Below are 17,503 nucleotides of genomic sequence, written 5' to 3'. Positions count from 1 at the left end.
AAGTTAACCTTTAGGATGACAGATAATTTCTCGTGTTAGATAAGTTTTCTGCAAAAAAACTTCCCTGCAAAATAAAATTTGCTCGGACTTAATAGATAAAGCGACGAATTCAGGAACAGGAACACAGTTTTGGTGTTGGACGTTTCTTGTGAACAGGGAACTCGACCACACAGCCCACATTTTGGGGGCTTCCAAACTTTGGACACGGCATCGGCTGGGGGTGACAGAAGCTATTGTAAGAAGAGACATGGGGTTAGCAAGGGGGTTGTGGTTGGAGGGTGGGGTATGGTGATGGTAGCGTTATGGGGAAAATCAGGTGGACGTGCGTGGGATACTTGTCTGTGTCCCTCCCGCCTTGTCGTCTGGCATTGAGGTACGTGACAGCCTCCGTTAGTGTCAGGCGCCCGTTTGCTGTGTCTTCTGGGGGTCTGCTGTGTCTTCTGGGGGTCTTCTTGGGGTCTGCTGTGTCTTCTGGGGGTCTGCTGTGTCTTATGGGGTTTTGCTGTGTCTTCTGGGGGTCTGCTGTGTCTTCTGGGTGTTTGCTGTGTCTTCTGGGGGTCTGCTGTGTCTTCTGGGGGTTTGCTGTGTCTTCTGGGGGTCTGCTGTGTCTTCTGGGGGTCTGCTGTGTCTTCTGGGGGTCTGCTTGTGTCTTCTGGAGGTCTGCAGTGCCTTCTGGGGGTCTGCAATGCCCCGAGGGGGGGGGGGGGGGTGTGTCCACTTTACTTCATTACGGATGGTGAGTCGTATAAGCATTTGCTCTTCGCGTTGTTGAGCTTTTTATTGATGGATTCTTTTTTTTAAACATGAACTATTTTGTAGACATTACTTAGACACCCGTGTAAGTAAAACTCCCGGCATCGACAGACATTGTCATTAGTCTCTTGCAATGAATGTTATAAGAAGTCAGGAACACAAAAGGTCTGTGGACGAGCAGTGACCAGCAGCTTAAGCTGTCTTGATTGACTTCTGCGGTTTGGACATTTACAGAAAGACTCCCTTTTGTCACTCCCGCAGTGGGGCACTGCGGTTATGAAATTAAAGGCCCCTCCTGTTTTTGGAACCGCAGGAGCTTTCTAGTTTGCTGTTAGGTAGATTTTTGGTTCCTCTTTCCTGTCATGCTCTCTTTTTCTTCATGAATTCTTTTCTTTTTTCTGCCTTCTTGCTCATTCACCTGTATTTTTTCCAAAAATCTCTTCTCTTGCCGCTTGTCTCGCGATTCATGTATAGTTTAATCTGTTAGTGTTCTGATGTAAGTCCAGCAGTAGATAGGTTAAGCCTATTTTAACATACTGGAAACTGGTAATCTTCCAGTAGGTATTAATTTAGTTTTACTAAAGCCTGCTGGGACACAAGTAATGGGTTAGTGCATTTGTAAACAGGAATCGCTTGACAAGTGGCCCCCTTCATCCCCCCCTTCCTCGTCCTGATATGGCTCTGCGTAGTCGGCTGGACGTTAAGCAACAAATAAACAAACAAACAAACAAACCCTTTTGTCACGAAAACAAGGTCGGACTGAGACTTCTCTTTGGTTGGAACAAAACACAGAGTGTGAGGACATAACCGGACCTTTCTGGAGTACAGGAGCCTTTACTTAAATATGTCTGTGCGATGTTATACAAACAGAAACCCACAAGTGCATAGCAGATGCTGTTTTCTAATGAAAGCGGACACCTGCTTTTCCTTTGTATATTATGTATTCCAAACTGTCATGACAGGCCACCCGTAATATAGAGTCACTTTTGGCCGGTCACAAGGGTGTCCTTTCATCGCAGGTACCACCGTACTACAAAAGAGGGGGGGGGGGGGGGGAATGCCCTGCAAAAGTGAAAAAGAAATCCCCCTGAAGAGGAAGCAAGGGGCATAGAGGGTGAAAAGCCTGGTAATTCCAACCTACGTAAGGCCATCGACTTAAATTGAAGTGAGCACCCGGGGAACCAACGCTAAACGGCTGGGCGGAAGCGCTGACTAATCAGCGATGTCAAGACTCATTGAAGATCGAAGACTTCCACAGAAGGGAAAACAAGGGAAGGCTGAGGAGAACAGGCGTCCCTTGATTGAAATCACGCCAGTGGAGGAGGGAATACATAATGAAAGACGGTAATAGAATGATGACCACACCCCCTCAGTAAAAACAAGCAAACAAACAACAAAGACACAACAGCAAGTAGAAACAAGTCGCGTAAGGCGAAAATACAACATTTAGTCAAGTAGCTGTCGAACTCACAGAATGAAACTGAACGCAATGCAATGTTTCAGCAAGACCGTAGCATCGTCAGTCCACCGCTCATGGCGAAGGCAGTGAAATTGACAAGAAGAGCGGGGTAGTAGTTGCGCTGAGAAGGATAGCACGCTTTTCTGTACCTCTCTTCGTTTTAACTTTCTGAGCGTGGTTTGAATCCAAACATATCATATCTATATGTTTTTGGAATCAGGAACCGACAAGGAATAAGATGAAAGTGTTTTTAAATTGATTTCGAAAAAAAATGTTGATAATAATTGTTATATTTTTAATTTTCAGAGCTTGTTTTTAATCCAAATATAACATATGTATATGTTTTTGGAATCAGAAAATGATGGAGAATAAGATGAACGTAAATTTGGATCGTTTCATAATTTTTTATTTTTTTTTTACAATTTTTAGATTTTTAATGACCAAAGTCATTAATTAATTTTTAAGCCACCAAGCTGAAATGCAATACCGAAGTCCGGGCTTCGTCGAAGATTACTTGACCAAAAATGAGAGCGTGACAGTGCCGCCTCAACTTTCACGAAAAGCCGGATATGACGTCATCAAAGACATTTATCGAAAAAATGAAAAAAACGTCTGGGGATTTCATACCCAGGAACTCTCATGTCAAATTTCATAAAGATCGGTCCAGAAGTTTTCTCTGAATCGCTCTACACAGACACACAGACACACATACACCATATGACCCTCGTCTCGATTCCCCCCTCTACGTTAATACATTTAATCAAGACTTGACTAAATGTAAAAAGGCCGAGACACATTCACGCAATTACGAACTTTCGGGAATAAATAATGAAAGACAGTAATAGAATGATAACCCTACCCCTCAGTAAAAACAAACAAACAAACAAACAGCTAAGAAACAACAGCAAGCAGAAGAAAAAGCCGAGACACACGCACGCACACATTCACGCAATTACGAACTTTCGGGAAAAAAGTGAAGTTCTCTGTAGTAACGAGTGAATTAAAAACGACAACTTTATGACTCTCTGGAAGCTAAGTTTGTGCAGTAAAATTCAGCTGTGTTGTCACCAGTTTCGATTAATGAGCTTTTTCTTATCTTGGAAGTGTCTGGTGGTGTTACGTTGTTAGAATATAAAATTTATCTTCGCAAAGATTTATCTGAACCACATTTTATTTTGTAGTGCGTAAACAAAAAAAACAACAACAACAACAAAACAAGTCGAAACATTTAGTCAATCTGCCTAAAATAATTAAACCGAGCACACTGCATTTTCCCCCTGCTGCGAGTTGTAAGCCCTGGGATGGTCGAAACCCGTAGGCCTAATCCTAGACGAGTCGACCTGGTCTCCGCGAAGCATGTGAATAACCAGTTTGTTTTTGTTGTAGTACAGTTTAAAAGCAATGGGGCACAAAGCCCCTTTTCATGTTTTAGTAGTTAGAATGCAGCGTGCGTTGCAGTTCTTGTGGCTGTCAGGAAACGCAGTAAAATGATGAAAGGGATTGGTCGGTTCTGTTTTCCCGGCCCCTCCTAGCTTCTTGCTGTGACGGCGTTGGTATCATTTGCATACTGAACACTGGAACTGGCTCCTGCTGACAAAAAACCCACCGTTTCTCTCTGTCTTTGTCTCTCTGTTTGTCTGTCTGTCTGTCTCTCTGTCTGTCTCTCCCCATCCCACCCTCTCTGTGGCTCACGATCTCTGTCTCTCTCTTCCCACTCTCGCTCCCCTCTCTCTCCCCTCTCTGTCTCCCCTCTCTCCCCTCTCTCTGTCCCCTCTCTCTGTCTTTCTCTGTTTCTCTGTCTGTCTGTCTGTCTGTCTGTCTCTCCCCATCCCTCCCTCTCTCTGTCTCACGATCTCTGTCTCTCTCTTCCCACTCTCTCCCCCCTCTCTCTCCCCTCTCTCTCTCTCCCCTCTCTCTCTCTCCCCTCTCTCTCTTTCTCTGTTTCTCTGTCTGTCTGTCTCTCCCCATCCCTCCCTCTCTCTGTCTCACGGTCTCTGTCTCTCTCTCCCCTCTCTCTCTCCCCTCTCTCTCTCCCCTCTCTCTCTCCCCTCTCTCTGTCTTTCTCTGTTTCTCTGTCTGTCTCTCCCCATCCCTCTCTCTCTCTGTCTCACGGTCTCTGTCTCTCTCTTCCCACTCTCTCTCCCCTCTCTCTCCCCTCTCTCTCTCCCCTCTCTCTCTCCCCTCTCTCTCTCCCCTCTCTCTCTCCCCTCTCTCCCCTCTCTCTCCCCTCTCTCTCCCCTCTCTCTGTCTTTCTCTGTTTCTCTGTCTAACTCTCTCTGTCTCTGTCTCTATCTCTCTCACACGCGCGCGCACACACACACATACGTATGCACGCACGCAAGCACGCACGCGCATCGACACACTCTTGGCGCTTTTGGTGGCTTCAGTGAGAACCGCGACTATGCAGTTCTCTGCATCATCACACCTTCTCTCGTTTTGTGCACACCTCTGTCTGTCTCCCTTAACATTGCTCTCCGTCTCTTGTGGTTACATCGGTCTCTCGCTGACCCTCTTCGACCCCCACCTCCGTTCCATTAAATAAAGCTAGGTGCTGCCAAGTCCAGAACAAAATTCGTGCAGATTAGGGGAAAAAAGTTCAGTGACTTCCAATTGATTGACACCTGCGCCTCCAAAACACCCGCACGCAAGCAGATTAGAGGATTAAAGTTCAAAGACTTGCAGTTGATTGACTCCCACGCCTCCAACACACACACACACACACACACACACACACACACACACATACACGCAGGTACGCACACACAGGCACGCACATGAACACACACGTCAACCATCAAAACTCCCCTCCTCCCCCCCCCCCCCCCATCCCTCCAAGATGTTTGACAGGAGAGACTGTATGTTGGTGGTTACTGAAGAGCAACTTTCTTACCTAACCGGAAATTACATTCAACAGAGAAAAACAACTTCCACGAGGAGGCACAGGTGTGAAGGAAGGAGGGGGCTTGGGGAGTTGAAGGAGGATAATTAAATGGGGGCCAATGCTAAGGCAGAATAACAAGAAGGGTGATGAACTGTATTGAACTCGTTAACATAAAAAGGTATGGACCAGTTCCACGCGGAACGAATGACCTCTTCGAAGCAAAAAAATACAAATTGTTGTTAGGAATCGTTTTTGTAATCGTGGGTTGCATCAGGTCTGTGGTACTGAGTGTTGGGTGTTGCAACAAAGAGGGGAAGCTCTCTTTGGTTGCGGGTTATTGTTAGCAGAAAACGGACTTGCTTCGGTAAGCATGGTCTTGCGAGCGAGAACGGCCGATAATCGTGGATGGATGATGGTTTGGTTGACAGTGACACTTTCCTCTTGTGTGGATTTTTTGAGTCACTTGAGAAAAAGTGACTCTATGTAATCGGTCAGTGTTAGTCTGTCCGGCCGGCCGTCCGGCCGGCCGTCCGGCCGGCCGTCCGTAGACACCACCTTAACGTTGGACTTTTCTCGGAAACTATCAAAGCGATCGGGCTCATATTTTGTTTAGTCGTGACCTCCAATGACCTCTACACTTTAACGATGGTTTCGTTGACCTTTGACCTTTTTCAAGGTCACAGGTCAGCGTCAAAGGAAAAATTAGACATTTTATATCTTTGACAAAGTTCATCGGATGTGATTGAAACTTTGTAGGATTATTCTTTACATCAAAGTATTTACATCTGTAGCCTTTTACGAACGTTATCAGAAAAACAAGGGAGATAACTAGCCTTTTCTGTTCGGCAACACACAACTTAACGTTGGGCTTTTCTCGGAAACTATAAAAGTGACCGGGCTCAAATTTTATGTGAACGTGACTCATTGTGTTGTGAATAGCAATTTCTTCCTGTCCATCTGATGCCTCATATAATATTCAGAACTGCGAAAGTGACTCGATCGAGCGTTTGCTCTTCTTGTTTAAAATTATTATTATTTTTTTTCTCATAGAGGCGGGTTTTTGCATCTTATATATTTTTGCTGATGGCAAGCATCACCGTCTCTGTTGCAATTGTTCGTTTTTTCCGTCGTCGACAGAAGGGTGGTATGGCTTAGAACAGGAGAATGGGTGCCGGGGATGGGGTATCGGATATGGTGCAGTTGTTTTGTGTGTATGTGTGTGTGTGTGTGTGTGTTAAGTAGATGCATTAAGGCTTTAAGGACACCCTTATCCCCATTCCGCACACCGAACCAGTGTAATGTGCCTAAGGGGGTGGGGGTGAAAAGGGAGGGGGGGGAGTTGTGACCATGGTGTGTTAATTAGGAAGTGGCGGAGATCAATAGCGGGGCCTGCAGGTCGCAGCCAGACGCCGCTTTAACACCACTTATGCCAGGGATTTGGGCCCAGGGCCTGGGTGCACGTGCTCGCTTACTGTCGCTTAGCGCTAGGCCGATACAGTATTGCAGCCACGACTCCGACATTCTGGGTACTAAGCAGCAGTTCGAAGCGCACTTTGGCTTAGCACTTAGAACTTGGAAGGTACAGTAGGCAACACTGTAGTGATATTAGCAAAAACAGGCTGAAGCGCTTAGCAATTTTGATAAACATTTAAGTTAACTGCCACTGTGTCTCCGGCAATTGACGAATTCTGAAAATAACTTTGTATGGGTTTGAAATGTGAAAATCCTGGCTTTTGTTCGGACAAATAAATTCACACTTGCTCCTGTCCACGTGTTTCCTCCAATGTTTGTCCTAGTATAAAAGCAAGGCTATTAATTAACTCTTTCACAACCAATACAACCCAACAGAGTTATTTTCGGAATTCTAGCGGTAAGGAAAAGCTTGACGCGCATTGCTTAGCACTAAGGTACAGCAGACGCCTCTGTGGCAATCTCAGCGCTAAGAAAAAAAGTTTGAATTGCTTTGCAGTCAGCCCTGGTACTCGCGACCAACCGGGCGGAAAATGGGAAGGGAAATACGGGCTCAATTCCTCATCACTTCCTATTCTTCCCCGCACAAAGACCGTCGCGTGCCTCCTTCAAATTGGGACGTGTGCGCGTGCCTTCCATTTTCTGCGAGAGAAGAGCGATTTGTCTCTTTTCACTGGAGATGACGACATAGAAAGCGAGAGAGAGAGAGGGGGGGGGGGGGGGGGGGAGAGAGATCTGAGAAAGTTATGAAAAATATGAATGAAGCAGTCATGGAATTCTGTCCCCAACAAGACGATGTGCATTTGTGGAAACCCTGAGCTAACCCCCCCCCCCCACACACACTTCTGAGGTTATTAGGCTATCTCTCAATCAATCAGTTAATCAATCAATAATTCTTCATTCCCCTGGCCCAGTTCGTGCATCTTTTCCTGCCGCCATTTATTTATTCAGATGCAGTTACCATTATTTTTTCCGCTCAAACTGAGCACACCAAACGCGCTCCCTATTCGTCAGTTCTATGAGAAGGCACGCGTTCTAGCAATAGTTTTTGTTCTCTGGATGTGAAATGTGTTTTACGTTTTTAGGCTGTTCATGCAAGTGTGTTATTTCAGCTAATACAGTCCCGCAAGGAATTCTTTGGGTAACAGGCCAGCAAGTGATGGGGTGTAAAGAGAGCTTAACATCGTTTTAAAGACTGTTTTTGTTAAAAATACATGAAGTCCCATAAACTATTTAGGATAGCAGGTCAGTAAGTAAATCTTCACAGTCTATTAAGGGGGTCGGAAGCAGTTGGATTGAAAGGCAGCCAAAGATAGCATTCGTTTGGCAAATTTTGAAACTCCACTCGAATCTGGCCACGACTTTTGACCTGTAGGCCGGCGACAGAAATGAAGGAATCTGATTGAAAATCTATCACTGTCTGCGCCCAGCCCTTCGCTTGCTAACCTCAGGGCGCTTGTACTTCTCACAGTCACTGCTGGCCCCATTTTTAGCACTGCTGGTACTTTCTTTTTTGTGAAGACCTTGGCTATGAACTTTAAGGTTATAGCCGGTAATAAGTTTCAGAGGGTTTTATTGAACTGATAGACGCTGAGAGGCTATTGCGGCTAGGACACATTGTGTCTCGCCAGTGTATTTATTAAGAAGTTAAACTGGAGAAATGTAGACGTAGAGTGTTGTTCGTAGGGTAGGAAATGTATCATTTCTGAAGTCTTTGGTGCCCTATACAGAAGTGTAGGGAGTATTGTGAATACTGACCTAGTCTAGTTTTTATTTGCGAAAAAGAAAAATCTGAATCATCTTCAGTGCTGATGTCTTCAAGTTTTCTAGTCCATGGTGGCCCGTGCTCATGCACGGACGGACGGACGGACGGACGGGCATACTGACAGGCCGACAGACAGTGAGACAGACCGACTGACAGGCCGACAGACAGAGACAGACCGACAGAGACAGACCGACAGACAGACCGACCGACAGACAGATCGACAGACAAACCGACCGACAGACAGACAGAAAGACAGACAATGAGTCGGAGTGTTCTAACTGTCGTCTTGTTTGCCTTAACCATTCCTGAATATGAAGATAAAAGCACCTAAACATTATTTATCAAAATGGGGCGGGATATTGATGGGGAATAGAATCGTGTTGGTATACACGCTGACTCAATGCAAAATGTAGCGACTATTTTTTTTTCTCTCAGCCGAAGTTAATTGATGTGTGTTTCTCACTTAACAAGTGGCTCTATCCCATCTCCCCCCTTTCCCTCGTCGCGATATAACCTTCGTGGTTGAAAACGACGTTAAACACCAAATAAAGAGAGAAATAAAGAAAGAAAGATGTGTGTTTCTGACGTGCACACTCCTCTTTTTGCACAGCTGTAGGCGTGACACATTTCACTAATTACATCATCATCATCATCATCATCATCATCATCATCATCATCATCATCATCATCATCATCATCATCATCATGACTGTCTGTAGCGAAACACTGACAGCAGAACGAACTGTGAGCATTTCGTCTACGTCTACCATCCCGTTACACATCAATGTCGTCCGTTCACTCCATTAGCGAGCATCTCTTTGAAGCCACGGACAGACAAGGTGCCGCGCACTGGCCTGTGGTGACATTGAGATAGTTCCACTAGACACGGAGCTAGTCCGAAAGGGCCGAATTCGACACGTAGTAGACGACCCCGAAAAGAGCGATCCCAGAATGGGTGATGCTAAGCGGTTGTCAATACATACTATATATATCGTTGTGCCCTTCATTTATATTTGCGAATTTAGTATTCAAAATGTTTTTACGAGACAGGTTTAGCGTGAAGGAGTTTCATCTGATTGAAATCACTACAACCGAACACCTGTAGTTTGGCTTAAGTCCTAAAAGTATGCCAAAGTAGTGATCTCTAAAGTACGAATTGCCAGTAAGGTATGGAATTCTCTCAGCGTCGCTTATTATGGGACGAACCAATTGCCGGGTGAGATTTTAGTCAAGCAGTATGTAAGAAATGTTAAATCCTTTGTACTGGAAACTTGCATTCTCCCAGTAAGGTCATATATTGTACTACGTTGCAAGCCCCTGGAGCAATTTTTTGATTAGTGCTTTTGTGAACAAGAAACAATTAACAAGTGGCTCTATCCCATCTCCCCCTTTCCCCGTCGCGATATAACCTTGAACGGTTGAAAACGACGTTAAACACCAAATAAAGAATTGCGGGGTGGCCTGAATTACGGGTGGAAGTTCTCGAATTTGACTCCTTCATCCGGAGCTGGTTCACGCGCGCGCGAGAGAGAGAGAGAGAGAGAGAGAGAGAGAGAGAGAGAGAGAGTGAGAGGGTCTTGAGTTAAAACATCAAAGAGCACACCGAGCAAAGAGATACAGCGTGTTTTGATCTCATAACGCAGAATATATGGTTCGCATAAAGAAATGCATGGTAGTATGTCTAGATATATGACTGATACTGCGCCCCAACGTGCATATTGTGAGTACAGTTAATGACTAGCATGTAAGCACCTGAGCGAATAGATGGTGCTGAAGCAACGGTTAAAATTGCATTCAAGCGAAAGTAGTTTATTGAATACAAAGAAAAATATATACTTAACGTTGTACATCTAACAACAGATAAGAGCAGGATGTTTGGAGCCTTTATGAGCATCTAATATAAGGCCACCCACCTCAAATTTTGCTCCGAAGCTTTTGCGGCCCGTTTTTTTTTGCGTTGTGAGATCCAAACACGCTGTATCATTCTTTTCCCGCGACTTGCAAAGCAGGCTCCCAGACTGTTCCTGTGACTCAGTATTGCTTGGATGTTCTGCTTAGGCACTCTATGACTTAGTGTAAGAGAGTGTTTTACGCACGCATGCGAAAGGTAAATATGGTGCCGAGTCTGGGGAAAGCATGGATATTCAAAGTGCCAGCCAGCCATCCAACCAGACAGACACAGACACACACATATTCAAAGACAACCACGGACATACAAGCACGCATAACGACAGACTGACTGACGGAAAGACAAACAAGCAGATTCTCTTCATCCTCTGTCCGTATGTGTGTCTGTTGGTCTGCACGGGCTTTTTGTTCCCTTGGTAAACGAGGGGCGTTTTAATACATTGCTGTCTGGGGAGATGCTGCTTACCTCTCTGTTGTTTCCATGGATCAGTTGAAGTGTTTGTTACTGATTGCATGAGGGATCGGTTTTGACGCAATGAATATTTATGACTCCCTTGCTGAGTTTTTTTTTAGTTGTTGTTTTCCAGGTGTTTTTCCCCTTCTACCAGTAAAGTTAGTTTATAGCCTGTGTATGTGTGTGTGTGTGCATGCATGCGTGCGTGTGTGTGTCTGTGCAGCGATCAGAGCAGCGGTACTGCAGATTGAATCATCAACTTAAGGAATTACGAGTTCGTTCATTTAATCACAACCATATTGGCGTTGACAGTAAATAGAACAAGAAATTCCTATGAGGTAGGAAAAACACCCCCGTCAAAGGGAAATAACCTTCTCAGTTGGTGGCAGTGACTGAGTGAGAATGGTTATTTCCCTTTGACCATGAAGATGTCCCTGTATAAGTCCTTGTATAATTTTAATCCACCAATAACTCCCTAACCGTGTGTTTGACTGGTCCCAATTTTTGTAAGGACCGTCTCAGGAATGTATAGAACCTGTTCACCAAGTTTGGTGACGATCGGTCCGTTCATTCTTGAGATCTATATGCGAACACAAACACACAAACAAACACCCAAACAAACACATCGAGCGAAACCTATACACACCCCTATACCGGGGGTGTAAAAATGAAAGTAATGTATTTCCTAAACCGTACTCAATGACGTCATATATGTGTGCAGGTCAGTGACGTGAACGATGACGTCAGGCGGGTTGCGGTCACCTCTCTCGGATTTCTTCTGTTCAGGTAAGTCTCGTGTCCACCGTTATGTCTTGTTTGAAGAACAGAAAACAAACAAACAAGCAAGCAAAGAACTTATTTGTTGACAGGAAATGAACTAATTTCCTCTGTGCTACGCATTTATGTAACATCGTTTCTCCACAACACACTTCTCTGTTCTTTGGAACACGGCTGACGGCATTAATTTTTGGGTCGATGATACATTTTAATATTTTGCATCTTTGTTTTACTTACCGTTTTCCTAACTTGTATTATTCGATATGCAACATGGCATGTGTGTTTGAAACGTGTTTAACGCACTGCTTGATACATTGTGTATGAGCAGATCATTGGTTATGGAGGGAAAAAAATGTACTCATTTTTAAAATAAAACACCCCAAAAAATATTAAAAAACCCACCCAAGAACAACCACAAGAAGACAAGAAGAGAAAGAGTTTAAAATGCAAAATGTATTGCAGCTACGAATAAAAATACGAAGAAAAAGAAAGAGCAAGCGGTTGAAAAGTGCAATACTCTCGCAAAAGGTTGCAGTGCAGAAAGTAGAATTCCTTGCCCGGCCAGAACGAGAAAAACAACGAATTTGACTGTTTTTCTCCCGCTGCAACTGTTTCTTTTTCAAGGATTCTGCTTGTTTGTGAGAAGAATAAGATCAATGTCGTAGGCTCGCGAAGAGATCCGGGTCAGGACCGGTCATCACGTGCTTAATCTCTCTGTCACGGGCCGCGTCACGCCTGCAATCAATACAAAGGCGTTTGCCTATTTCGCCTTGAAATTTTCTGCATCGGAAGAATGCTCATTTAGAAAAGAGTTTCTATACTCATTGCGCAGCTTATCTCGGATGGGGGAGGGGGAGGTATTTGGCTCACTTGATGTAATCGCAAGGGTAAAACTAGTGTCAATTAATTATCTAATGGATTTTTGATTTTTGTATCATAAGAGAGAAGTGAATTACTTCCTGCTTAGGGGAAGAACAGTATCGGGGCAAGACGACCTATCCTGGATTGAAAAGTGTGCGTCATCCTTATGTGTCAATGTTTCACACGTTCACTTTACGGAGAAACAATGATTGCAAGGTTATTTTTACATTTAGTCAAGTTTTGACTAAATGTTTTAACATAGACGGGGAATCGAGACGAGGGTCGTAGTGTATGTATGTGTGTGTGTCTGTGTGTGTATGTGTAGAGCGATTCAGACAAAACTACTGGACCGATCTTCATAAAACTTGACATGAGAGTTCCTGGGTATAATATCCCCACATGTGTTTGTCATTTTTTCGATTGATGTCTTTGATGATGTCATATCCGGCTTTTTGTGATTGTTGAGGCGGAAGTGTCACGCCCTCATTTTTGACTCACATGCGAAGCAAAAGTGAGTCTATGTACTCACCCGAGTCGTCCGTCCGTCCGTCCGTCCGTCCGTCCCGGCGTCCGTCCGTCCGGAAAACTTTAACGTTGGATATTTCTTGGACACTATTAAGTCTATCAACACCTGATGTGGCCTGATGGTGTATGGTTACAAGATCTCAAAAAACATGTGCGGCAACTTGACCTCACTTCAAGTTCAAGGTCACAGGGGCCGTAATTGTTGTCTTAAAAACGACCATTTTTCACATTTTCGCATTTTTTTCTGAAGTTATCGAGAATGGCAACCTTAGCTATGTATGCTATACTAATACAGGGCAATGTAAGCCCTATCTTTGGACACCAGTTTGGTTGACCTTGCTTCAAGGTCAAGGTCGCAAGGGTCCTTTAAAGTTGGATTGTATACATATTTTGAAGTGACCTTGACCCTGAACTATGGAAGATAACTGTTTCAAACTTAAAAATTATGTGGGGCACATGTTATGCTTTCATCATGAGACACATTTGGTCACATATGATCAAGGTCAAGGTCACTTTGACCCTTATGAAATGTGACCAAAATAAGGTAGTGAACCACTAAAAGTGACCATATCTCATGGTAGAAAGAGCCAATAAGCACCATTGTACTTCCTATGTCTTGAATTAACAGCTTTGTGTTGCATGACCTTGGATGACCTTGACCTTGGGTCAAGGTCACATGTATTTTGGTAGGAAAAATGTGTAAAGCAGTTCTTAGTGTATGATGTCATTGCTAGGTTTAGTTATTTGACCTTGACCCTGAAGGTCAAGGTCATGTAAAGGTCAAGGTCAAGCATGTGAGTCGTATGGGCTTTGCCCTTCTTGTTTAACCAAATTGATTGACATTTTGATCTAGCAATGTTTGACTCAGTCCGGACCTTGGTATTGCATTTCAGCTCAGAAGCTTAACAATTATTTAATTAGTTTGCTCATTAAAGTTGTCATTATAAACGATTTTTCACTTACAGATAAAAACATCATTGAATTGTATTCCTCGTTTTCTCCTGAATTCAAAAATATATAGATATGTTATGTTTACTTGAAAAACGCGCTCAGAATAAAAGAAAATAGGTCGAGTATAATGTTCGCATGCTTCGCGGAGACGAGCGTGACCCGTCTCGGTGTTTGGGGAAGTTTAGCCGAGACTATCTGAATGACATTGTAGTCTCGGCGATGACTGGTTTTTACATTTAGTCAAGTTTTGACTAAATGTTTTAACGTAGAGGGGGGAATCGAGACGAGGGTGTGGTGTATGTGTGTCTGTCTATGTGTGTGTGTGTGTGTGTGTGTGTCTGTCTGTCTGTCTGTCTGTCTGTGTGTCTGTCTGTCTGTCTGTCTGTCTGTCTGTCTCTCTGTGTGTGTAGAGCGATTCAGACTAAACTACTGGACCAATCTTTATGAAATTTTACATGAGAGTTCCTGGGAATGATATCCCCGTACGTTTATTTCTTTTTTTCGATAAATGTCTTTGATGACGTCATATCCGGCTTTTTGTAAAAGTTGAGGCGGCACTGTCACACCCTCATTTTTCAATCAAATTGATTGAAATTTTGGCCAAGCAATCTTCGACGAAGGCCGGACTTCGGTATTGCATTTCAGCATGGTGGCTTAAAAATTAATTAATGACTTTGGTCATTAAAAATCTGAAAATTGTAAAATAAATTTTTTTTTTATAAAACGATCCAAATTTACGTTCATCTTATTCTTCATCATTTTCTGATTCCAAAAACATATAAATATGTTATATTTGGATTAAAAACAAGCTCTGAAAATTAAAAATATAAAAATTATGATTAAAATTAAATTTCCGAAATCGTTTTAAAAACTATTTCATCTTATTCCTTGTCGGTTCCTGATTCCAAAAACATATAGATATGATATGTTTGGATTAAAAAGACGCTCAGAAAGTTAAAACGAAGAGAGGTACAGTAAAGTGTGCTATGAAGCACAGCGCAACCGCTACAGCGCCAAACAGGCTCGTCACTTTCACTGCCTTTTGCACTAGCGGCGGACAACGTTCAGTTTCATTCTGTGAGTTCCACAGCTTGACTAAATGTAGTAATTTCGCCTTACGCGACTTGTTGGTGTTTAACTTTTAGTTTGATACCTGCAGATTGACTAAATGTGTTTATATCGCTTCACGCGACTTGTTTTGTTTGCTTCCACTTCGGCATTCAGATTTAATTTTTGACTCGCACTCGCTTTTTCTCTCTTTCATTGTCTGTCATGGTTTTCCCTGTGTGTGTGTGGGGGTGTGTGTGAGAGAGAGAGAGAGAGAGAGAGAGAGAGAGAGAGAGAGAGAGAGAGAGAGAGAGAGAGAGAGAGTAGAGTGAGAGAGAGAGCGTTGATTTTTAGGCTTGCACGCAAATGAAAAGCTGATAATTTTGCATGACGCGAGTGTGTTTTGCTTTTTCTCTATCTCCGGCGTTAGAGATGTTTTAAAGCTCTCCTTCTGGGATTTGCCATCACGAAGATTTCACACCACCCTGCCTTTCTTCTCATTATGTTGGTGAGAGGTCAGTTGTGTGGAAAATTGTTTCCTCTCAGAGAGAGAGAGAGAGAGAGAGAGAGAGAGAGAGAGAGAGAGAGAGAGAGAGAGAGAGAGAGAGAGAGAGAGAGAGAGAGAGAGAGAGAGAGAGAGAGAGAGAGAGAGAGAGAGAGAGAGAGAGAGAGAGAGAGAGAGAGATGCACTGAACTTTATTTAACACGGATAAAGATTTAAAGCTAGGCCTTCCCTTACAATCTGTCTTAGAGAGAGAGCTGCACTGAACTTTATTTAACACGGATAATGATTTAAAGCTAGGCCTTCCCTTACAATCTGTCTTAGAGAGAGAGAGAGAGAGAGAGAGAGAGAGAGAGAGAGAGAGAGAGAGAGAGAGAGAGAGAGAGAGAGAGAGAGAGAGAGAGAGAGAGAGAGAGAGAGAGAGAGAGAGAGAGAGAGAGAGAGAGAGAGAGAGAGAGAGAGAGAGAGAGAGAGAGAGAGAGAGAGAGAGAGAGAGAGAGAGAGAGAGAGAGAGAGAGAGAGAGAGAGAGAGAGAGAGAGAGAGAGAGAGAGAGAGAGGAGAGAGAGAGAGAGAGAGAGAGAGAGAGAGAGAGAGAGAGAGAGAGAGAGAGAGGAGAGAGAGAGAGAGAGAGAGAGAGAGAGAGAGAGAGAGAGAGAGAGAGAGAGAGAGAGAGAGAGAGAGAGAGAGAGAGAGAGAGAGAGAGAGAGAGAGAGAGAGAGAGAGAGAGAGAGAGAGAGAGAGAGAGAGAGAGAGAGAGAGAGAGAGAGAGAGAGAGATTTATGGGTAGTCTTTTTCAAAGAGAAGGGGAGGGTGACAGTTGTGCCTGTGGGAATGCGTTAGTGCTCCTCTGTTTGGGTATGATCATATTCCTTGCAAACTGCCATTCACATCTTCTTTAGTGGGTTATTTCATTATGCATACTCATTATATTAATAGCCAATTGATCATATTCCTTGTAAACAGCCATTCACATCTTCTTCACTGGGTTATTTCATTATGCATACTCTTTATATTAATAGCCAATTGATCATATTCCTTGCAAACTGCCATTCACATCTTCTTTACTGGGTTATTTCATTATGCATACTCTTTATATTAATAGCCAATTGATCATATTCCTTGTAAACTGCCATTCACATCTTCTTTACTGGGTTATTTCATTATGCATACTCTTTATATTAATAGCCAATTGATCATATTCCTTGCAAACTGCCATTCACATCTTCTTTACTGGGTTATTTCATTATGCATACTCATTATATTAACAGCCAATTGATCATATTCCTTGTAAACTGCCATTCACATCTTCTTTACTGGGTTATTTCATTATGCATACTCATTATATTAATAGCCAATTGATCATATTCCTTGCAAACTGCCATTCACATCTTCTTTACTGGGTTATTTCATTATGCATACTCATTATATTAACAGCCAATTGATCATATTCCTTGCAAACTGCCATTCACATCTTCTTTACTGGGTTATTTCGTTATGCATACTCATTATATTAATAGCCAATTGATCATATTCCTTGTAAACAGCCATTCACATCTTCTTTACTGGGTTATTTCATTATGCATACTCATTATATTAATAGCCAATTGATCATATTCCTTGTAAACAGCCATTCACATCTTCTTTACTGGGTTATTTCATTATGCATACTCATTATATTAATAGCCAATTGATCATATTCCTTGTAAACAGCCATTCACATCTTCTTCACTGGGTTATTTCATTATGCATACTCATTATATTAATAGCCAAATGAACATCCACGTGATAAAAATCGTTCGTTCACTCCAATGCAGCTTATTTTCTCAGGTGCCAGAAGACTGGCTCCGCATAACTCTGTTGTTGTCTTCTCTTCTCTGCCCCTTCCTACCCTCTCTGGGTTTTTTGAGTCATTTGAGAAAAAGTGACTATGTAATCGGTCAGTGTTAGTCTGTCCGGCCGGCTGTCCGGCTGTCCGGCCGGCCGGCCGTAGACACCACCTTAACGTTGGACTTTTCTCGGAAACTATCAAAGCGATCGGGCTCATATTTTGTTTAGTCGTGACCTCCAATGACCTCTACACTTTAACGATGGTTTCGTTGACCTTTGACCTTTTTCAAGGTCACAGGTCAGCGTCAAAGGAAAAATTAGA

General features: G+C 43.2%; 1 protein-coding gene across 1 annotated transcript in view; it reads left to right on the top strand.

Annotated features, from left to right (window-relative positions):
* The window catches only part of LOC138945605 (26S proteasome non-ATPase regulatory subunit 1-like), a 48,966-nt gene extending 37,459 nt beyond the window's left edge, over positions 1 to 11,507 (top strand). Inside the window, exon 19 of the mRNA XM_070317052.1 lies at positions 11,412 to 11,507. Within this exon, the coding sequence (XP_070173153.1) occupies positions 11,412 to 11,480 (69 nt within the window). The 3' untranslated portion in view covers positions 11,481 to 11,507. The remainder of the gene's footprint in view (positions 1 to 11,411) is intronic.
* Positions 11,508 to 17,503: the final 5,996 nt, after the last annotated feature.

Source organism: Littorina saxatilis, linkage group LG13 (assembly GCF_037325665.1).
Source record: "Littorina saxatilis isolate snail1 linkage group LG13, US_GU_Lsax_2.0, whole genome shotgun sequence".
In the NCBI taxonomy this organism is placed as follows: domain Eukaryota; kingdom Metazoa; phylum Mollusca; class Gastropoda; order Littorinimorpha; family Littorinidae; genus Littorina; species Littorina saxatilis.
This window is presented reverse-complemented; position numbering and strand designations above follow the sequence as displayed.